General features: G+C 36.6%; 2 protein-coding genes and 1 pseudogene across 2 annotated transcripts in view; 2 read left to right on the forward strand and 1 right to left on the reverse strand.

The window, feature by feature from the left end:
* LOC138323854 (exportin-6-like) overlaps positions 1 to 24,863 on the forward strand; it is a 603,808-nt gene that overhangs the window by 152,163 nt on the left and 426,782 nt on the right. The gene's annotated exons all lie outside the window — the stretch shown is intronic.
* Positions 11,974 to 14,569, forward strand: LOC138324570 (ras-related protein Rap-2c pseudogene; annotated as a pseudogene).
* On the reverse strand, positions 23,517 to 24,676 carry LOC138324417 (uncharacterized). The gene is made up of 2 exons (XM_069269483.1): positions 24,279 to 24,676; positions 23,517 to 24,090 (listed from the first exon to the last, which is right to left on the reverse strand). The coding sequence occupies exons 1-2, from the start codon at positions 24,674 to 24,676 to the stop codon at positions 23,517 to 23,519; spliced, it is 972 nt and encodes a 323-aa protein (XP_069125584.1).

The following is a 24,863-nucleotide window of genomic DNA, read 5'->3' on the forward strand; positions in this document are numbered from 1 at the left end:
ACTTTAACAGTTTTCACTATGACAAAAAGAGCGAAAGTGATAGACCATACAACTTTAAAGATGCTCCACCGCTGACAAATGGTATGTTTTTACTATCAAAAATAGGAGCAGACGATTTAGTATTTTTCTTCAGTTACAAAAGTTACTTAGTTACACCATTACCACCATTGAGAATTTTGAGCTCCTAGTTTTACTGTATGTTAAACATATAAAAAAAATAATTAATTGCATCCCGAAAAAAATCTGTGATACTAAGTCTTATATCCTATATGGAATTAAGTACTGATTGTGCATGCACCAAAGGCATAATGCATTATTTTTTTGTGTTAATCAGACATATATATATATATACATGATAAAACACCAATTATTGTTCAAATGATGAATATCATTTATGCTCTATCGGCGGTTGAGCATCTTTAATCTTATCATGATAAACTAGAGCCCCAGATATCGGAAATTAGTTTGGTTGTGTAATACAAAGAAATTTACCTTCTATCAGAGAATTAAGGTTTAATTATATTATGAGATGATTGTGTAACATCGCCCTCTCTCCATCTCCTGGCGGAAAATCTCCGTTCTCGTTTCAGTATTTGAACTCGTGTCAGTTTTAGTGTATTTAACGCCGAGGGGTACCTTGCTTTGTAAACAAAGTTTTATTAGGTTCATAACATTATCACCGACCTCATAACAATAGTCCGGTGTGAAGGATGCTGGTACTGTGATATTGTCCGCCGCAGGTATAAGTATTAATTAAAAAGTCATAACAAGAGCATAATTACTGCGGCTTGTAAAGAGCCGAAAGGTTTATATGTACAGTCTGCCTTAGATGAATGTTTGTTTTCAATTTCTCGTCATCCCCAACAACAAAAACAACAATCACTCATTCAAGCGACGGTGTGATTTTCACTCGCGGCCGTTGTTAATAAGTGATGTGTACTTGAAACGTTAATTAAGGAATTGCATATGCATGGATCTTTTTTGCAAACATTCCAAAGGCTCATTAGATTTTCGCCGTCATCCTTTGGTCTATCAACACTATTTCTGAATTGTCAGTTTCCATATACAAACTAGTGTATATCCATATTGTAATGAATTGGCAGCACAGATTATTAAAGCAGACCTATGCAGGGATGGTTGAATACCAACGCATCGTTCCCCATTTTTGGAGACGAATTATATCTGTTGGATCAATGCTTGATCAATCAAGAGTCGAAGAAACTTTCCAAATTATTAACAGCCAATCGCGATATTCCAGGGGTTACTATTACTGACAATATTCACTGTAAACAAGCTTAATTTAACATATTTCTCTGGCAATTATAATAAGCGAAAATCAATCGCCGTGAAAAAAGTTCCAATAGTTGTTACAATTCAATTCTATGGCAATCAGATTGATTCTATGGCTGTACACCGCCAAAGTAAGACACTACAAAAGTAATTGACTTGCAGCAATGGGATCCTGCTGCCTTGTGTGGATTTCTACGGTAGCTAAAAGCAAACTACATTCCCTATGCCAAACATTTTTCCTTCAGAACTTAGCACAGAAATGTTAGGATGCTTGAAATGTGTCTAGTACTCTTTCATATGTGCAAGGATAGAGATACCCAAGGGTCACGTCACAAAAGGTAGTGAAACCCGAGGCTTGCCGATGGTTTTACAAATTTTGTGATCCCGAAGGTAGACTATTCTCTCATACCTCGACATGTTTATTACAACTTGACTATTACGATATCCCGTCATTTTAGAAACTACAGTAAAAATCGTAAAACTTTTCTGGTTTTTGAAAAGGACGTGTTTGAAGTCGGACTGAGATAACATCATTTTAGTGAACGCAGTGACTTCTGCATGCAGGTTGTATTGCATTGGTAGCCATAAAATACAGCTTCAGACGACATTCATATTGTATTGTACGCGAGGAACCTGTGCTACAATTAATTTTATACACATAGCTATTAAAGGGGAAAAAGACATTCTACCGAATGTAAAATCTTTTCATAATAAGAAAAGCAGCACTGGAGAACATGTCTGAACAATTAAAACCCCAAAGGCATAGCCAATATTACTATAACCTTCATCAAATCACGTCCTCAGCAAGGATGACCTTTTCAGAGAAGCTGCAACCGGTATTGTCCGAGAAGTAGATAGGCCTGTGCTAGCCTTGTCGACTGGCTACCCGCAGAGATACCATTGGTCACCGGTTTGTTTAGACTTGTATTTAAGCCTTGTTAGCTTTTGGACGTTTGTTGACGCGCGTCCATGTTTGCGATGTAAATGTGCTGTTGGTCTGATTGTCGCCCGTTGTTAGTATAATGTGAACGGGTGGGGGTATTCCATAGTGTCTTCGGCAGCATCAGCTTCGGTGATATATCACTATAAAAAGGGCAACAATTCCACTTATACAAGATGGCACGACACGAACATACCGCAGTCTCCGAAAACACTTACCTCGCACTACCCACACGCTGCACACCGCACACATCATGATGATACATGGAAGGCCGTCCTACAATCAAACACATAAACGTGTTTGTAGATGTTGCTGCGAGAATAATGGTGGTCTATTGCAGAAATATTGCTCTATATAATTTTGCATTCGAAATCGTGAAGTGTTATATTTTGAAACAGAAAAAATGTTACAATGCTACTTCATGTGCAACCATATAAAATAATGAAATGCATCTTAAAAAACTCAAGTCGACATCGACACAAAAGTTTTGAAATTGTACGTGACTTTATTCAGTGAAGTTGAGGTTAACATATTTTGCTTTTGATGTTACCTTTAAGATACATGTTATAATCTATAAAGTTATCAAAACTTTATTATCTTGTCAGTAATTTACTGAAGGCATCTGCACTTACGACTTACGAATGAATCACCCCTTCAGAGGATGATGTCGGACAATGTAAACATGTCAGGTATCCATTTAACTAGAAGTACATCACATTCCACGGGGTCATTCTACTAGATTTTTTGTTGATGCTAAAATTAATGGAAAGTAGCACCATTACGATACATTTTTGATAAACCCATTTCAAACTATTGATAAAATAATAGCAAAACAGTAATGACCAGACAGAAACAAGGATAGATACCATATCAAACTTAGAGTTTCACCAGAACACGCCCCAAGTGCCTGCTTGTTTTACCGACATTTACTTATTTTTCTGCATGACTTTGCAAAATATTCAAATCTTGTGTTTGGCTTTTGGTTAAATACTTAAATAATTGCATGGGTGGCCATGTAATACAACCTCGGGCAACATGAGTGTAGTCAGTATTACATCCGTAGGTATGAGAGAAAACTAGTAACATAGCCTGTAAATAAACACCCTTATTACATACGGGGCTTTGAGATTAACTGTTTCTGTTTATTACGTGATTATATACATTGTTACTGACTTCGATATTCTTCCGTGTTGAAGAATATGCTTAATCGCCAAACCTGTCAAAGTTGAAATGTGTATGTTGATTGGGCGTTTCCAAGGTTTCTTTCGCCGGATCCGATGAACTGATCCTCTATGATTTCGAAAACAAAGCGGTCGACACAGGAACACGGTTACTGCAAACTTACCTATCCTCGCGGTGATCCGATTCCGAATTCATGCCAAAAATGATTTTTTTCATGATGATGCAATTTTGTGATTAACTGTCACAAAAAGACAATTTACATGTGATTTCATGACGATTTTTTAGTGAGTTCTAATGTTTTACACTATAATCATATGCCTCTCGCTTGTCTGTTTTGTAATTTTCATGATTAAGGTGCCTTTCCCCTCGTCAAAACAGTTAGTAAATTCACAATATTTGGGATAGCGTTGACATGGTGGTTAAGGTATACTATATAGTTGTTTAATTTCGCGAAAGAGCATTTCGCGGTTTCCTTTCTGACACTTTTTTCGTCGAAATTCAATTTCAAATATTCATTAATAATGTCGTTCTTTTCATTGCATATGAAGCTACGTCATTGTTTTTAATTTCATGAAAAATTGCTTGACCGCCAATATAGAGAATTTAAAAGTAGGTTTCGCCTAATGAAATATAAAGACTACGAAATTGAAATTTATCCTATACATAGATATAATCTTCAGATCATTTTCAATGCATACAGCGAACGATATGGGTGGTCAGTTGCCTAGCTCTACCAGGAAAATATTCCTCTAAAAATAGAGCGAAGTCAAGCTTTACATAGAACATTACGTATTTTTTCCAAAACGAGGCCGCAGCAACAAACGGAAGCGTGCAACAAAATGTCAAATAGAAGTGACAGTCTTGCCACGGCATGTTTAGTTAAAAAACAACAACAAATCGAAGTGCGAGGGACTGTTTATACATATCATATAATCTAAAACACTTCATGTTACTTACATACGCTCGCTAACTTTGTACACCAAATATACATGTAGTTAGTCTGCGGTTGTTTGTGCGCTGGCATATGTGTTGAAATTTAACTCACCACGTGCAATGCCGTTACACGAGTCCCAACAGATCCCGGCAAGTTCCGCTTGAGATGTGGCTTCTGTTTCTTCTATTGCTACATGCCATCTCTGAATTCAATTCCCTTTAGATATCCTAGGGTGCTACCGAATCCATTATAATTTCCTCCACTTTGTTGCCGATTCAGATATATTTTTTTCATCTCACACACTTTCGTTCAGCCATTTTGTTTACTTAAGTGCGTGACAATGCGCATGCGCCAAACTTCGACAGACACAATCATCGCAGCTTCATTTGCATATTATTTTGTCTGACGGACACCGTAATAAATCAAGGATTTCCTTCAATTTTGGATTCAAGACACATTTGTTCAATCTCAAACACATAAAGAAATTAAATTGAGATATTTAATATGTTTTTTCATCTTTTCTTTCGCTTATCGAATTTCACAAAAAAATTTTATTTGGTTGGCGAAACCTACCTTTAATCACACCCTCCCACCGAAAAATAAAGATTTTCAAAACAAACATACAGTTGCACAGCCAACCAATTATGAATGCCACATTAGAGATACACTGTATTTCAACACAGCTAGAACCATAACTTTATTACATTTAGAATGACAGTAAGGCGTTCACATGATTAGCTGGAAAATTAATCTAACCAGCAAAGTTCGTAGCTGATAAGGATTCTTGTGATATTTCGCAATCAAGATCTGCATCAGAATTATTGGATATTATTCAGTCTTCCTGGTTGTCAAAAACTTGGGTAATCTGTAAATTATATCATAACATATCAGTTTCGTGGTATTCAGTGGAGTGACGTTTCCATGGTGACATGGCAGTATCTGCAATATTGGAAGCAGAACCATCTAAATAATCTATAGAGTCTCGATAAGATTATCTCGAATTATTCTCCGTTTTAGTTTTGTGTTCATTTGCAGACTTCTTGGTTGATCTTCTTCTTAGTATTCCATCTGTCAATTATTGGAGACTTTTAAGTCAGCGTTTTCATTATTGGCTTTTAAACTGAAATGCCAAAGCAGGAATCATTAAAGATTACCTTTTAAGTTCTTATCAAAATTTGATTTCGCTTTTTATTGAGATTAACGTCCTATTAACAGCTAGAATAATTTAGTGTGAATAGTCGAGCCAAAGAAGGCTAAAGTCGATTGTAATGGTGTAAATATATCCAGTATAATTTCTTATGAAATAGAAAACTAAAAAATCCCGTCAAAATCGCTTTGCATTCGAAGAAGTTACTTTCTATTACAGAAATCTTAAATGTCCTCAACCTGGCTTTCAAAGAGTTAGGCGAATTTATTGTTAGAACTGTGCTAAATTTGTACATGGCTTTTCCACAATTTCAATTTTCAAAACTAGCCTAGACAACGTAAGTAGAACCTGACCGGCATTTTGATATGAATAACTTTTGGAAGGCCAATGAACGCATTATATATTTAGACTGGTTTTCTTTGCCCGACTGTTCACTTTATGGACCGCCTCCCATGTATGCGGTGTGTTGGGTGAGTGAATTTCGTGCATGTTTTGGGAGACTGCGGTATGTTTGTGTTGCGTCTCTTTGTATAAGTGGAAATCTTGCCCTTTTATAGTAAAATTTTGCTGCCAGAGATACAGAACAAATATACCCTTTGATGCAAATCTTTTTAACGTAGTCCACAAAACATTTGGAGTCTTAAATGAACACTTTAGATATACTTCACACTGTATAAGATGTTCGTGTGGATATTGTTTTATCATCATCATTGGCTGGTAAAGGTGGAACATTCGCCTTTAAACAGCGTTAAAAAGTAGAAAATGAATGGATTTCCGTTCACTTCATGGATTTAATTGTATTTTTGTTATGACAAAATGATAACAGAGCAATGGTACATGTATATTTTTATATTATACTCAATTTGGAGTTCATTAGCTTTACTAGATTTTTCATTGATAAACATTAACTCTTCATTTGGTAAACAGATCGTTAGTTGACCTTTCATTATAAAAACATAAAAAAATCAGTTCCTTCACTGATATGGATGTTTTTCATGCATGTTTATAAGTACGCGTATTGATAAACATCTAATGCAAATTATCCTGAGGTTCATTAGGAAAGTTTAATACACTAAGTTCAAATCATAAACATGCTTTTAATAGTTCTTGTGATATTTTTGACCTTTTATAACCTTACATAAAATACTCACGTGCGTACACTCGTGTGGCTTTACAACGTGTGCTTTTGATTAGATGACCGATAACTATCAAAAACAGGAGCAGACGAATAAGTTTTTTCTTCAGTTACAAAAGTTACTCTACACCATTACCACCATTGAAATGTTTGAGCTTCTAATTTTACTTCAAGATAAAAGCATTAAAAATAATTAATTGCGTCCCGAAATAATTAGTGGCACAAAGTCGTATATGGAATGGAGTACTGTTTGCGCATGCACCAAATCCAAAATAATTTTTTTATATCATTTTCGACATATATATATATATAAATGTGTGTGATTAAAAAAACACAAATTATTGTTAAAATGATGAGTATCGTTTATGCTCTGTCGGCGGCGGAGCATCTTTTAGCGTATGTATAGTTATATCGCATAACCTTTGTCAATACTATTCACATAATATTTACATCACTGCATTTCATCTTTGTTCAGTTCTGTAAGTACAAACAAAGAAGGTTGCAAGACAAACCGATATGAACGAAATTTTGACTAAATTCTAAATTTGGCCAAAATGTTCTTGTTCCGATCGAGACGGAATGGTCCGTCCGATCAAGAGTATGGTCCGATCGAGAGTATGGACACTACTGTTTAACATAAAACAATGCGTTTTTGCCTTATTTTGCTTCGTGTTATGTAAGTATCGTTATTTTCTACGACCGCAGAGATAATAATGAAGATAGATGGAAACTCAGCTCTTCTTACTATGGACTAGGCGCTCTCAAGGTGATATTGAAGTATTTGATACATCAAGAACTCGCAATGGGGACTAGAAACAAGGAGAGGAAACCTGCTGAATATTTCTTATATTCCATGACCTCGTTTATAGTTTACTCGTACAGAGCCCCGGGAACGAACCTCGGCGTTGTTATTGCATTTTGCTCCCCATTTATATAGTATCCATCTCCGCTAATCAATTTTGGTGCTACACTCGAATTGCAATTAGCACTTGGTACAAGAGAGAGAGTCTAAGTCAAATGTTGAAGAAATAATGCCGATCGATTGTTATATGTATTATTATAGCGTTATTTTATCTCTACCTGTATTACTGTGCACAGCAGGATAACCACTCTACATTATTGGACGACAGTGCATTAAGGAGAAAACAGGGCTGTAAATCGCTGTCACAGATGTTTACTAGTACTAGATGTATTTAGTTTTTACCTGATAAAGGTCAAGTAGGGGTCGGGTGATCAAACAGACATTTCGTTAAAACATATCCTACATGTAATATGTCTGGGTGTTAGAGTTGTGGTCTGATCGTCGCCGCCGTCGTCTTCAGATTTTTATCGCGATATCATCGATGTTCTCGTCGTCTCGAGTGATGCTTTATGAATTTGGTTTAGGTGTAGAAGCAATTTTCCCATAAACAATGTCTTCGATGTTATCAAAATCGATAAATAAATGAACAATATTGAACAAATGAATGAATGAATGAATGAATGAATGAATGGACAAACAAATAAATAAATGACTATAATAATTAGATAAAATAAATGACTTATAATAACATGATAAAATAAATGCAGATCTATACACATGTACATTATAAACCAGTTTCCATTGAAGGTTGCCTTTTACACAGCATACTACATGTATATGGGCCAACTCAAAATACGTTATTACCTTTATGTACATTATATGAAACAGATAATTTCTTGGCGATCCCATTGTTGTCGTCTGCGTTGTGGCCTTCACTATGGAAAATAAATAACAAACTTAGGTTAAAGACATTCGTTATTTTATAGCGGACCATGTTATTGTCATTTACAATGTTATTGAGTTGTGTTGCAGCGGTTATTTGTTTCACATCCACCGTGTAACCATACCGAAAGGAACAAAATGACTGACTGGCAGTGATCACAAAGTCATCGCCAACATATAAAGATCTTTACTTGCGGTTTCAAGTTAACATAAAGCTGTAAATTACCTAAGAATATTATAAGCTGTGGGTCCATAAACTAAACCTACATGTCTTCATCACACGTGCAGTGGCCTGGTTGGCAGGTTGGTTTTGCTTGATGTCAAACACTAAGGTCATTTAATGATGGTCTCCCCTACTGGTGCGTAGTGCGTGTGAGTGTAATACCTAGAGAGTGAGGTACATGCTGTATATGTATGTTCCTGTTGTGATTTCTCGTAATGAAACGCACCATGATTTTTTCAACTGTCTGACTACTTCTGATATCATTTTACATAGGTGTGAGTATGGCTACCCCACCCCACCCCGCCAATATAATTAAAACTAAACTTGTAATTCTGTCAATGCTCTACGATATCTAGTGGAGTGGAATTACAAGTCTACGTGATCTTAATTAGAATATCCCCGCCAGTACCTAACAGTTTCTATTAACACCACCGCCTATTTTAGGCCTATAAGATGTAGAATCTGTTACCTGACTGAGACACACAATATTCTACAAGATAGTAGTTTTTTGTTCCTGATTAGCACTCAGTTGGTTTGTCTGGCTTCATTTTATAATGCGAGATGTTTGTCACACGTGTCCATAACATCATTCTGTTGTGAGATAAAACTGAAAATAGACAAGATGTTTTATAAAGAGACATAACAATAACATGTCACAATCTCCTAAATCACACATGTTAGAATATAATGGAGGTGTAATCGTTCTGAAATAATTGTTGGTGTTTAGCAATATCAAATAGTATACAAACCGTTAATAAACCTATAACTGGACGAACAATTTGACTTTAATAATATAAAAAAAACCATGAGGTATGATGAATTAAGTTAAGGAAATAATTCAGCCAAAATGTATGACGCCTTATAAAAAGAGCACATGTCATGAGTTTCCATTCATATAAGTTTTATGATAAGATTCAAGAATTTATTTTTTTTATTTAAAAAAAACTAATATGAAGGGAAACGAATGAAAGATTCTATTTATCATATGACTTATATTTTCCTTTGTTTCTTCCCGTTTTGATTTTCTCTCAGATGATCAATCAATCGATCAATTGAGATTCGGACCGTATCACTTAATACCAAAAGTCGACATTTTTTATTGTGACGTTTTCGTGACGTCACAGGTTGACGTTTGGCACGAAAACACATTCCCCAACAGTCATTCACGGTTGTCGTTATGCAGGACAGTCGGACGTCGTTCTTTCACCGCTTTGAACTTTTACTGTTTGACTCAGGATATTTGAAAGATGTTTTCATAAATTATTATGTTCAAATACCAGAAGTTGAGAATTGATACTGATTTTACGCACAGTTATGAATCTAAAGATTATTGTGGTGTCGTTGTTCAATTCAGCATTTCGTAGTAAAATATCGTATCAAAAAGAAGGTCGTTTCCCACGCGTAGAAATACGTACCATTCATCGGAATCAACCAATTATAATGCAGATAGGTTAGATTTCATGTGAGTAAACACGGAAGTCATATGATAAACAGTGTCAACAACATTAATAGTTTGCATTGTAAAATTATAGGTTTCATGCTCTTCTTATAAACGTATATTAGATATGCTCTGATTTTCAACTATTTTCATTGGCTAATACATGGTCACTTGACGTTGAATACATATATGTATATATAAGATAGTTTCTTGTAATTAATATACAGATTAGAAATTGTTTTTTACATTAGTTAAGGAAACGACATATCTAATATAAAAATAAGGAACTTTGTTTTGGTCAATATGGTGTTATATCGCCCTTGTAGAATTTAAAATATGACCTTGGGCTACGCTCACGGTCATTTATTTATTCTACTCGGGCTATATAACACCATATTGACCTCAATGAAAGTCCATAATTGATACATATTTAGATGGAAACACAGCCACCACTTTATTGATAACACTGTAACAATGTTAAAATGTAATTGTCGACTAAACACTGGCTTCATGGTTTGTGTACTAATTTTACTGTTAGATATTCAGCAATTCGAATAAAAAAGTCAGCAAAAAATATATGAACAGTTTCAGGAATTTGTCTCAATATAACAATTCATGTATAACTTTTTTTCCGGTATACCTAGTACCATATGAGAAGACTAGAATATTTCTTTATTTAGAATGTTTTGTCTTCAATGTAATGTGTAAGCATCTGACTAACATGAATATGATGGCATACATCAGGGCTTCAGTGATTGTCATTCTAACCCGAATAGGAAACGGTAAGGATGACCTTAACACAGAAGTGTAAGTAGCCGTTTGATCCAGTTACATAAGCATTATGTTCTATCAGTGGGGGGTCTTAATGGTATCACTACAATAATGAGTTGCATCTTAATGTTTTAAAAAGATTCATGATATTACAGAGTTATCTGCACTTTCGGGTAGGTATTGATTGTGACGTCATGTGTTTGCGAGCGTAACATCATACGTTTCGGAGAAAACGACGTAAATTGCGCTCACAAAATAATGACGTAACAATCGATACCTACCCACAAGGGAGCTAACTCTGTAATATGCAAAGACGGAATAGCACTGTAATGCCAGATACATTGCCCGGCATAACAAAATTTAAGTAATTTTCAAGCATACCTTTTCTACAACACGTGTAGTAAAGATCGATATACGTGATGTACAATCTACAGTGTCACCAACGCTTTAGAATATGAAAACTGATAGATAATGCTTATTACATCAATGTTGAGTCAAGGCAACATAAATAATTTGGTTTTGATTTTTTTTTAAATACATTTATTATGCATTAAAATTGTGTCTACAAATCTGATAAGACTTGGTATTTTGATATGTTATTTGTGTATATGATTAATGGATTTTAATAAATATTAAATGTATGACACTTTAACAAAATAAGTATTATCCATAATCCTATCTTACAAAATAAATGTCATTAAGATATTTAACCATGATCGAGATCCATAGAATAGCGTATATCTTTATTCGGTTTCATTTCACATGCAATTTTCATACTGCTTGAAGTCTATGTATACTTCCGAAAATATACCAAGACTGTTATGCTTAGGAAAGAATTTTACCAATAGTTTAAAATCAAATGATAAATACATGTAATACATATTGTATTTCCATTGATAAAGAAGAAATAATCTTCGTTCATACACATTTTATTTATCAGAATGTTTATGTCTAATTAGTATCGTTCATACAGAACACTTAAACAGTAGGCGCAGGTTCCAACGTTTGTAACAGTAATTATTAAAAGTGTACCCGCAACATTTCAATGCATCTACCGTACATTGACAGAATTTGTCAAGGCTTACCTTGGAAACTCTATAAAATCACCAGGTCCTTTTATTATTTCATAAATGAACAAAAAGGAATGACCAGTCCAGCCATACCAACGACAAATGACCCAGATTTGCAGTGCACATGTCGTCTGCTGTCAATCATGCAGAATGGGCGTGGCCTAGTGTCGCTCACATCCATATTAGCACGAGTCACACGAGACCGTGTTACATGCTCTTTAGCTCTACGATATAATGTTGCCCGATTGATCTCATCGACTGCCGTTCATTGAAGCTCACAGTAAGTAAAACGAACTTATATCAGTCTGGTAGAAAGTTATGTCAACTAAGATAATATAAAAATGATTTGTGAACATTTATATATGATTTTCTACGGTAAAAGACTGTCTTTGGAATACAGTACGATAAACACACGTGGTACATACATGGATGTTATAGACGAAAGTTTTAACGTGAATGGAATAGAGAACTTTGGCAACGAATTAGGGGTTCATCTTAAGTATTGCAATGGGTATAATATGTAAAATATGTATAATTATCACGTTGTGTATGACAGGTGGGCACAACCCTGCATATGGGTAACAGTTACCTATTTGAGTAACAGTTACCTGTTTGTAGTAATAAATAAGTTACCCAATTGAGGAATTCAGTGAAAGGGTATACTGTTACCAATATGCAGGGTTGTGCCCAACCTGCATGATGTAACATATATAATTGAATTCATGTCTAAGCACTGGTTTTCTAATGTACCAATATTTATTACTGTAACCAGTATTATGCATCATGCATGTGTTTTAGATCATTACTAATAATAGCACACGTGAAGTTTGACAGGTTGGCGAGTGTTTTACATTCATATTGCTGTTTATTGTAATTATAGTGACTAGTACTTGACAAATGTTCAACATGCGTTTTCTTAGGATTACAATTATAGGACTGGATATAAAACAGGATGGCGATTGTTTTACATGACGTGTTTGAATTTACTACTTTTGACTGTTATGTTGACGGTAATAAGCGTTTAACACGTGTTAAGGAATATTACTTTTGACATTTTTGGTGATATTTTAAATGTATTTAGAATTACTTATGAAAATACAGGTAGTTTTATTGACAGTGAGATGTGTTGTATAAGTTTCTAGGGACATTGATAATGATAGTAGGCTACTGGCGACTTATGACAGTGACATGAGTGGCTCAAATGTTTAAAATATTGCTAATGATATAATGATAGTACTGGTGGTTATTAACAGTGATGCGTGTTGTACATGTTGGAGGGGTGGTAGGGTATTACCCTCGAACGAATCTACGTACCCGGCCTACTATACCTTTCCATTTTCTGTCAAAAAGTCTTTTGAGCTACAATATTGCAGCTAGGTATTACCCATGTTTGTTGTATAGATGACGGGTTTTGTGTACTTGGATATATATGTAGTTAGATAATCGAACGTTCCTCGTTACGTTGTATGTACATAAAAATACATTTAGTGATATACTGGTATTGTGTCACTAATTACTAGTACACGATTCGTTACTTTGGATGACAGAGCTAATCATCACATACTCCCGAGTGCATGATGTCTTCGATATGTAAAAAAAATCCAACAAGTGGGTCATCTTGGATTATCAATTCTGATCGACTTGATGATTGTCCTATATAGCGTGCGTTTGCCATAAGATGCCTTCGTTAAAAGTTTGATCGATTGCGGGTTTCTCTTGAGTTTGTTTGTGACATCGAGGAGAGAGTATGAGTCAGCAATGTCTTGCATTTTCAAAAGCAGTTACTATTTTATGATATCACGTAGTCTGCGTGAGGCGCTCCACTGATGTACTATCTTTTTAATGTTTTCAGATTCCTGCGCTAATGATGTCAGGCGATGACACAATGATTTCCAAACGACTCCACAGCATCCAAATTGGCGGGAAAAAGAGCGAGGAGATTGAAGAACGCCATTTTCGCTTGTCGGTAATGGGGGCATCGTGCGTCGGAAAATCAGCGATTATATCTCAGTTCCTGTACGACACATTTTCGTCAGATTATCATGAAACCGTTGAAGACCTACACAGGAAAGTGCTTGATATTAACGGAAGTAAAGTAATTTTGGACATTTTAGACACAGCTGGGACTCATGAATTCCCTGCCATGCGCAAACTGGCCATAGCAACCAGTGACGCTTTCATATTAGTGTATTCTGTAGACAACGACGCCTCTTTCGAAGAAGTTAAGCTTCTCCGTGAACAGATCATTGACGAGCGAGATGATGCCAATGTGCCTATTGTAATAGTCGGGAACAAAGCAGACGTGAGCGAGCACGCGCGGATTATGGAACAGGAGACAGCCGAAACTATAGCATGCGTGGAATGGGGTTGTGGCTATGTAGAGGCTTCTGCGAAACAAAACATGAACATCGCACAGATTTTCGCAGAAATGTTAAGACTTAGTGATATTCCATGTCTGACGATTCAAGTGGGGCAAAGAACAAAGCGAAAAAGACTTCTGTCGGCGCCTTTACCGACAATTCACCACGCTATTGAAACACCAAAAGCTCCAAAGAGAAACAGTTGTGCAGTGTCATAGCTATAACTAAACAATTGTCATATAATATATTTATATGTATATAAATCTGCACTTAGTGAGTTGTGCTAATATGTTGTTATAATGTTCATGCGAATGGGAAATACATATTTTGTAATTAAGGATATTTAGTAATAAAACAAATCTAAATAATACAGGCTTTTAAGAAGTGCTTGAATATAATTAACGCTATTGTCTTATTAACCATGATATATATTTCATTGTGGCACCTCTGTTTTCATTTCGACATCATGTAGTTTCCTACAAGTAAATTTTGTACCATCCACGATACTCCAGGGTTCCGATCACTTACGATCTCTACACCCTCGGATTATTTCATAGTAAATCTGGAGGCAACAGAACACAACAGGTCCTTTGATGTACATCAAAAGAGCCGTATAACGGGTGCACTGTGGTTGACTGTGTGGCTTTGAAGTTGGGCGTCTCTCTCTTTGTGTAGTCTTCAAAGAACATTTTTGCATGCCTGTTATTGGTTCAGATTTGTTCCCCTGAGATGCCTACAGTTTTACCGAGATAATCCAGGGGTGTAGAGATCGTAAGTGATCTGAACCCACAGAGTATCGCGGATGGATTTGAACAGACCTTTTAAAGGTAGGTTTCGCCCAATGAAATATAAAGACTACGAAATTGAAATTTATCCTATACATAGATATAATCTTCAGATCATTTTCAATGCATACAGCGAACAATATGGGTGGTCAGTTGCCTAGCTTGACCAGGAAAATACTCCTCTAAAAATAGAGCGAAGTCAAGCTTTACATAGAACATGACGTATTTTTTCCAAAACGAGGCCGCAGCAACATACGGAAGCGTGCAACAAAATGTCAGATAGAAGTGACAGTCTTGCCACGGCATGTTTAGTTAAAAAACAACAACAACAAATCGAAGTGCGAGGGACTGTTTATACATATCATATAATCTAAAACACTCCATGTTACTTACATACGCTCGCTAACTTTGTACACCAAATATACATGTAGTTAGTCTGCGGCTGTTTGTGCGCTGGCATATGTGTTGAAATTTAACTCACCACGTGCAATGCCGTTACACGAGTCCCAACAGATCCCGGCAAGTTCCGCTTGAGATGTGGCTTCTGTTTCTTTTATTGCTACATGCCATTTCTGAATTTAATTCCCTATAGATATCCTAGGGTGCTACCGAATCCATTATAATTTCCTCCACTTTGTTGCCGATTCAGATATATTTTTTTCATCGCACACACTTTCGTTCAGCCATTTTGTTTACTTTTAGTGCGTGACAATGCGCATGCGCCAAACTTCGACAACACAATCCATCGCAGCTTCATTTGCATATTATTTTGTCTGACGGACACCGTAATAAATCAAGGATTTCCTTCAATTTTGTATTCAAGACACATTTGTTCAATCTCAAACACATAAAGAAATTAAATTGAGATATTTTGATATGTTTTTTTATCTTTTCTTCCGCTTATCGCATTTCACAAAAAAATATTTATTTGGTTGGGCGAAACCTACCTTTAATAATAGATAGTGTGACCACTAATGTCAACTATATAGTTATTTCTGGTAACACAGCTGTCGACTAAACCACTAATACTATTACAGATACATATCTTTGTCGCTGCACTTATATTTATATACAACCTGCTAATCCTTATTCTTCTCAAAATGCATTAGACCGGGAATACAACATGCTACTTAACAGTTGACATTATGAATAAAGAATATTACGCATTTTATACCTTAACAAAAAGGAAGTTAAAGTTCAGGTAGTTCATCCTGTTGTGGAAGAAGGGAGATCACATTGATATGACCACTTTGAAACGTTAATGCTTCAATTGGATCAAGTGGATAACAAGTCACCTTATAAGGGAGATCTGACTTTCTCACTGAATACGGACGATGAGACCATTTACTGAACAAAATACTATTGGGAAGAGGTATAAGGTAACTTGATATGCAAATTGGTAACCATTCTTGTTTAAAGCAACGAACACACACTGACAATAGCTATTGCAATATTGTATCTAGTAAGATAATACAGTTTCGCTGTATGGGAAAGCGATTCCTTGTAGAGCATTACTTTGTGCTTGTGTGTTTTGCACTGGAAATGTTTCTAAGGTTCTGGTATAACTGCGGTCGCTTCTTTGACATTGCTCGAAGGTTTACCATGAGAAGTCTCAGTATCGTGAGAATTGTACTAAATCGATTCGCACCAGAGACGACATTACGTATATTTTTGGTTGAAAAGATGACTACTCATCGTGGTCAGTAGGGTGACATAGTCACCGGTATCTGATGGATGCAGTAAGGTCAACCAAATGATAGGTACATTTCAACGCTTTCGTAACACTCACAGACCGATATTACCGTACAGTATTCATTTGAACTCGCTGATTCTAGGAATTGGATACTAATTATGTCACGCAGACGCCATCGGTGTCCTTTTCTGATAATGGTAAAATATTGCAAGATTTAAATAGCTAAAATAACAAACTGCTATTGTCTGTTGTAAAGTTGTACCGCTGATTACCGAAACAAGCAATAGGTGACCATAATTTTTATTTATATGTACGTACGCAACACCCAACCCTTCTGCCATAATTACAATAAAGTTTGAAACCATAATACATTCTATGTGATTTCCAATACTTAGTTTCCGATGGAACACTTTCTTGATGTCTAAAGTGTTAAACAAATGAACCACAAATAAGACGTCAAAATGCTTATGTTTATTGTGAGACTGGAGTAGCATACCTGCTTTACCATTGTTTGGAACAAATACAGACTGGCAATATGCCAAAGCAGACGACATCTCACATCTGATCAACCAAGAGGCGGTATTCTATACACATTTTAGCTAACCTTGACGTGTCATAATATCTCTGCATACCTGATCACACAAGAGTCAGCGAGCTACAAACATGTTGGTCTAACTTGACCTGTCTTCATACCTCAAATCTGATCACACAAGAGTCAGCGAGCTACAAACATGTTGGTCTAACTTGACCTGTCTTCATACCTCAAATCTGATCACACAAGAGTCAGCGAGCTACAAACATGTTGGTCTAACTTGACCTGTCTTCATACCTCAAATCTGAACACACAAGAGTCAGCGAGCTACAAACATGTTGGTCTAACTTGACCTGTCTTCATACATACCTCAAATCTGAACACACAAGAGTCAGCGAGCTACAAACATGTTGGTCTAACTTGACCTATCTTCATACCTCAAATCTGATCACACAAGAGTCAGCGAGCTACAAACATGTTGGTCTAACTTGACCTGTCTTCATACATACCTCAAATCTGAACACACAAGAGTCAGCGAGCTACAAACATGTTGGTCTAACTTGACCTGTCTTCATACCTCAAATCTGAACACACAAGAGTCAGCGAGCTACAAACATGTGGTCTAACTTGACCTGTCTTCATACCTCAATCTGACACACAAGAGTCAGCGAGCTACAAACATGTTGGTCTAACTTGACCTGTCTTCATACCTCAAATCTGATCACACAAGAGTCAGCGAGCTACAAACATGTTGGTCTAACTTGACCTGTCTTCATACCTCAAATCTGATCACACGAGAGTCAGCGAGCTACAAACATGTTGGTCTAACTTGACCTGTCTTCATACCTCAAATCTGATCACACAAGAGTCAGCGAGCTACAAACATGTTGGTCTAACTTGACCTGTCTTCATACCTCAAATCTGAACACACAAGAGTCAGCGAGCTACAAACATGTTGGTCTAACTTGACCTGTCTTCATACCTCAAATCTGAACACACAAGAGTCAGCGAGCTACAAACATGTTGGTCTAACTTACCTGTTCATACCTCAAATCTCACACAGATCAGCGAGCTACAAAAATACCTGTCTTCATACTCAATGATCACACGAGAGTCAGCGAGCTACAAACTTGTTGGTCTAACTTGACCTTCATACCTCAAATCTGAACACACAAGAGTCAGCGAGCTACAAACATGTTGGTCTAACTTGACCTGTCTTCATACCTCAAATCTGATCACACGAGAGTCAGCGAGCTACAAACATGTTGGTCTAACTTGACCTGTCTTCATACCTCAAATCTGATCACACAAGAGTCAGCGAGCTACAAACATGTTGGTCTAACTTGACCTGTCTTCATACCTCAAATCTGATCACTAAAGAGTCGGCATTCTACAAACTTGTTGGTCTAACTTGACCTGTCTTCATACCTCAAATCTGATCACACAAGAGTCAGCGAGCTACAAACATGTTGGTCTAACTTGACCTGTCTTCATACCTCAAATCTGATCACACAAGAGTCAGCGAGCTACAAACATGTTGGTCTAACTTGACCTGTCTTCATACCTCAAATCTGATCACTAAAGAGTCGGCATTCTGCAAAACTTTTAGTCTACCTTGACCTGTCTAAATATCTCTCATGTTATCACCCAAGAGTCGGCATTCTGCAAACCTTTTAGTCTACCTTGACCTGTATAAATATCTCTCAAGTTATCACCCAAGAGTCGGCATTCTGCAAAACTTTTAGTCTACCTTGACCTGTCTAAATATCTCTCATGTTATCACCCAAGAGTCGGCATTCTGCAAACATTTTTGTCTATCTTGACCTGTCTTAAAGTTGTATTTCTTGTAATTTTCACCATCACAAACTCTCATAAATCATACAATGTGTGAATATGGATGCTTATGTATGAGGGTTCAGATCCATGAAAGCAACAATATACTGTTGACATACTTGTAGCGGTAAATGTCCCATGAATTATCACACGTTTTGAAAGAACCGCCACTGTCCACGCCATGTTTCAAAATTTCGGATAATATCGGAAAACCGAGTTGCAATATGGAATCCAATCGGATACCCTCGGAGAAATTTTTGGTAATCTTCGGAAATATTACGAAGATTCACGGAAATTACTCCGAAGTGTCGCGATTGCATGTGATCGACATCGGCGATACCTGTATAGATTGGAACGTACCTTTCGAGCCGTATCACGTGGCCAATATCGATCGGAACAGTTAGGACACTTCCGAGCTATTTTAAACGTGTACACGTAAAAAATCAATATTTCCATTTAATTGTTTAATAGCTTTGCGAATATGAAGTCGGTAAATATCGAAAGTTTAAAATTTAGAGAAGCAGAGAGAAAAATAGAACGTTCGCTTTAAATATTTTTTGTGTGCCAAAAATACCACTGGTCACAGACCATACAACTTTAATATTTTCATAATCAAACATTGTTCTGTGACGGTATCCAGACCTTATTTTTCTCGTCGATTAGCTTGTTTTGTTTGGCTTTAGTGGGCCTAAGATAAAATAACTGTTTTTAAAGGGTTTATCTCCAGATAGACTAGGATAGCACGAATTAGTCACGGCACCAATTTCCATCGTGTTTAGTGACGGTTGTTAAACTTAATCAACGAAAACGAGGTTACATTTTCAGATTGCCAAACAACTTTTAAATGTCAGATTGTCTACAGCTTAACCGTGTAATTGATTTTGTCTCTCAGATTAAGATTGACCAAGCACTCTGAGGCAATGACCTTTTCTCCTAACCTAGTGTAGATGTGCTCGTTAGGTTTCTTCACTCACAGTCGAAGCCCTATTTGTACCGACGACTTGGCGGGTAGAGTCAGGAGACGGATTTTCCGATAACTAATGAACGCATATAGTCGATAAGGCTTCGCGTAATTGTTTTAGATGGATTTGTTTTATGTTTCAGAAGGGCTTTCTCAAAAGGGTGAGATGCACTGGTGCACTATGGTTAGACAATTAATTACACACGGAGATATACATTGCCGTCAGTTGGATGTAATTCAGGTATCTGGTGTAATTATTGAAGGGGTATGTTAATTCCTGATATGGGAATGACTGTATTTTATCTGGATCCATGGAGAATCCTCACAGAACTGGGTCAGTATGCATACTGAGTGCGAGAATATAATCTGAGATTCACGCTGGGGTAAGCATACAAACAGAGTCTCTCACACACATTCTCTCGATAATTTTCCCAATTATTGTATTAAAACATATATACGATATCCTGACGCACTGCTGTCATCGTTAACATTAGGTCACAGTTAGGTATGTCGTGGATTTCTTACCTTTTTGTGCCAATGGCAATTTAGGATTTTCGATATTAACGCAATATTCAGGCATTAATATTAGATATAAAAATGTATTTTATTGCATTGTTACACATCTTAAAATTAATAAAACATCCGATCTTATACAACGTCCATATAGCACACAGCCTTGATAGACTACAGTAACGGTACACCGTAGTCAAGTTTTAACTATTTGAAATATATTTCAAAGACTGATAATAATATTACGCGTTTTTTGAGGATGGAAATATTTGGGAATGTCCTCGCATTATATAGTATCCTTATTTTCATTTTTTGCATTTTCTGGAAACATGCTCAACCCCATGCTTTTTGATGGATACTTTACTAAGAATCAATGAAACAGTGTTCTTTTGACGGGTTGGACGGTAGGTCTGTCTTTAACATGAATACGCAGAAAACGAGATTTTAAAATCTTCATGCAAGCAACGGTAAGTAGAGTGTTTCAGGATTAGGAATTTGGTTTAATTTTGCATTTAAACAGTCGTTTAAAGACCGAAGTGGCAGTTCCCATAAGTAAAAGCTGTCTTTTGCAGTATTTAAGAAAAGAATTATATGGAAAGTATCCTCCCCTGAAGTCTTCATTATGTCGAACTATCTTAAAGTATAGAGTATTGAAAGTTAGTTCACTGCGAGTTGTCTTTAAAGATGCTCAACCGCCGACAGATCATTAACGATACTCTTCATTTGAACAATAATTGGTGTTTAATCGTTTATGTATATATCCAATAAACTCAAATAATAATATAAAATAATTTTATTTGATTTTTGTGCATGCGCAATGAGTGCTTCATAACGTATAGGACGTAGTATCACCGGTGGTGATGGTGTAAAGTAAGTAACTTTTGTAACTGGAGAAAAATACTAAATCGTCTGCTCTTGTTTTTGATTTGGAAAAAGTACTATTTGTCGCGGCGGAGCATCTTTAAGAAAGAAATCAGTGGTGTGCTTCTTATTTCTCATTTTATTGATATATGCATGTCCTTTAGTTTATAAGTGATTACTGCATTACTTCTGCCAATAGTTTCGTAATAACAACAGGTAAGGCTGATATACAAGGGACCTGCTGGGATGATGCACACACGTCAACCACATTTGTAAATTGCATTCATGTCTTTGATTCAATATTCCCTTAAACTGTAATCAGATTCTTCTTTTGTTTAAGAATATATGTTAAATTCAAATGCCTTTTCTCCCTTTTCTATGAATTCGAATCGAAAGCAGGGACGTTGCTAGGTACTGACCATATATCGGCAGTTTGTCTTCGAGTATATCGGGTTTTCTTCGTCTCATAAATCTGACCACGGGTTCTATACATTTATATATATAATATATATAACACAGTATCAAATATTTATTATATATAAATGTCTATAGAGCCAAATGCCTGTGATCTGACATGTCTTTACATGACCAATGTTGTTAAAAGGACATTAAACCCAAACAATAAAAACCCCTTTTGAATGATTTCAAATTGTTATAATATACATTTACGATGGCACTTGATGTAGATATACCGTATATGCACAGAACATGAAAGACCTTGGCGCTCACCAACCCACACACTTACTAGTTTTTATGAATGTTACAGACGACAAATGCGGATATTTGGCACTTTTGTCGAGGAATTCAGATCATGGAATATATAACCGATTAGGGCATTGTCCAGCCTAACGGTCACTGACTCGACTGGGGAATTATCTTTTATAGCCCACTTTACGTCATGGTATTGATGGCTGTACGGAACACTTGGGAATGTTTAACATTTACCCGTCACGTCAAAATGTCTTCACATCGCACTCGAAGATACGTCTAGAATGGCTTTAAGACATCAAAAGTGCATCAACAGGGAAAGGAAGCTGGCATGTTTTATGACATGATACAGACATATATATAGTGTTACTTTGGTGGGCGGAATGAAATGACATAAATCATAAAACAACTATATTCTTTTAATATCTTTAAGATTATATCATTTGGGATGGTCTGTACAGTATCAGGTTTAAGACAGCTTATCTATGTCAATGTCGCCGACATAATACCAATCCTTCGCCATTCTAAATCTTCATAGACCAAAAACATCTCAACAAGTTCAACAAACATACGGTTACGTCATCTGCATTCGAGTTTTAGTCCTGTAATTCTAAAGACCTTTGATAATATATGATCTCAGTAAGTTTGATTTCTAAATTATACAGCACCAGTTTCGTCTCTTTTGCAATCATTAATATATCTGACACCTCTTTCACGGGATTTGTAGGATAATTTTTAATTATTCGATCATTACGGTCAAAACATCAAATTTCACTCATAAATACACAGATTGTCAATAGCTCAAAAACGAGAATACGTTAATTTAATTCTTCAATTTGATGCTTTGATATGAACTCATCATTGAAATCCTACGATAGAAACATTTGACTCGTTTGATATTGTCATCCTTAATCCTTATCGTTGTACTATATTGATTGCATAGAAGAGGAGCCGTTTTCGATCAATTATCGATAGAGTACATTTGTTTACAATGAAGACATTGAATGTCTATCGGTAATCTGTTATTTCTGCGGTAACATTAAGACGCTGCCATCGTCGGTTTTTATTCGATTCCGTCGTCGCTATGTGACAACGATTCCAGGGATATTTAATTTGGAACAGATTTCCTGTCTAATCGGCCAGGTTTGTGTTGTAGACAGACTACTATCACAACAGTTGGGTCGTGTTCATTACTTCAAGACTAAAATTGATGTTACAACATTGAAACCTTCTTTTTAATTTTGATGGTCAAGTATGCAGCTTAATATTTACATACAGGTGTTGCATTCTCATGTTGCCTTGAGTAACTGTTAAAACGTTTCATTAAATGTTATCTTTGTAATTTTTTCGACATACTTCCTCCTCGCATCCTTCTCATTCTCCTAATCCTGACATGTCCTTATATAACCATGAGTGCTGTTGATAGGACGTTAAAATCTCCTCCTCCACCTTCTTCTTCCTTCTCTGACCAATGTAACTGTCTTCTTCCTTCACTGACCACTGTAACTGTCTTCTTCCTTCTCTGACCACTGCAACTGTCTTCTTCCTTCTCTGACCACTGCAACTGTCTCTTCTTCCTGCTCTGACCACTGCAACTGTCTTCTTCCTTCTCTGACCAATGCAACCTCTCTTCTTCCTTCTCTGACCAATGCAACCTTCTTCTTCCTTCTCTGACCAATGCAACTCTCTCTTCTTCTTCTCTGACCAATGCATTCTCTTCTCTGACACTTAACTTTTCTTCTCTTTGACCACTGCAACTGTCTTCTTCCTTCTCTGACCACTGCAACTGTCTTCTTCCTTCTCTGACCTCTGCAACTGTATTCTTCCTTCTCTGACCACTGTAACTGTCTTCTTCCTTCTTGACCACTGCAACTGTCTTCTTCCTTCTCTGACCACTGCAACTGTCTTCTTCCTTCTCTGACCACTGCAACTGTCTTCTTCCTTCTCTGACCACTGCAACTGTCTTCTTCCTTCTCTGACCAATGCAACCTCTCTCTTACTTCTTGCCATCTCTTCTTACTTCTCTGACCACTGCAGCTGTCTTCTTCCTGCTCTGACCACTGCAACTGTCTTCTTCTTCTCTGACAATGCAACGTCTTTTTCCTTCTCTGACCACTGCAACTGTCTTCTTCCTTCTCTGACCATCTTCTTCTCTTCTTACTTTCTCTGACCACTGCAACTTCTTCTCTTCTTCATGTTTCTCTCTGACACTGTAACTGTTTTTCTCTTCTTCCTTCTCTGACCACTCGTCTCTCTCTTCTTTTCTTCTCTGACCACTTTCCCCTTCTCTGACCACTGCAACTTCTTCTTCCTACCTGAACGTCTCTTCTTCTTGACTGCAACCTTTCTCTGACCACTGCAACTGTCTTCTTCCTTCTCTGACCACTGCAACTGTCTTCTTCCTTCTCTGACCACTGCAACTGTCTTCTTCATTCTCTGAACAATGCAACCGTCTTTTTCCTTCTCTGACCACTGCAACTGTCTTCCTTCTCTGACCAACCAATGCAACCTATCTTCTTCCTTCTCTGACCAACCAATATCATCACCACAAAGTCTCATCCTTATGACCATTACCGTAAACAATTTCCATAATGACAATTGGTCCTGACAATTACCATTCAGTATTAATGATCTTGTGCAATTGTGATACAAAAAACCCTCATCCTTGTCGATACACACTAGTGGAGTTGTCACTTACAATTGTAATGAATGGTGAACTGAATCAACATCGATGTTTTGATCATAC

The sequence above is a fragment of the Argopecten irradians genome, chromosome 5, assembly GCF_041381155.1.
Source record: "Argopecten irradians isolate NY chromosome 5, Ai_NY, whole genome shotgun sequence".
Classification (NCBI taxonomy): domain Eukaryota; kingdom Metazoa; phylum Mollusca; class Bivalvia; order Pectinida; family Pectinidae; genus Argopecten; species Argopecten irradians.

What these genes read in the sequence shown, in the direction of transcription:
- LOC138324417 (XM_069269483.1), bottom strand. Translation starts at nt 24,676, where the DNA reads ATGAGACTTTGTGGTGATGATATTGGTTGGTCAGAGAAGGAAGAAGAT. An exon ending in AGTTGCAGTGGTCAGAGAAA is followed by an intron (nt 24,091 to 24,278) that starts GTAAGAAGAGAA and finishes CATTGGTCAGAG; the next exon opens with AAGGAAGAAGACAGTTGCAG.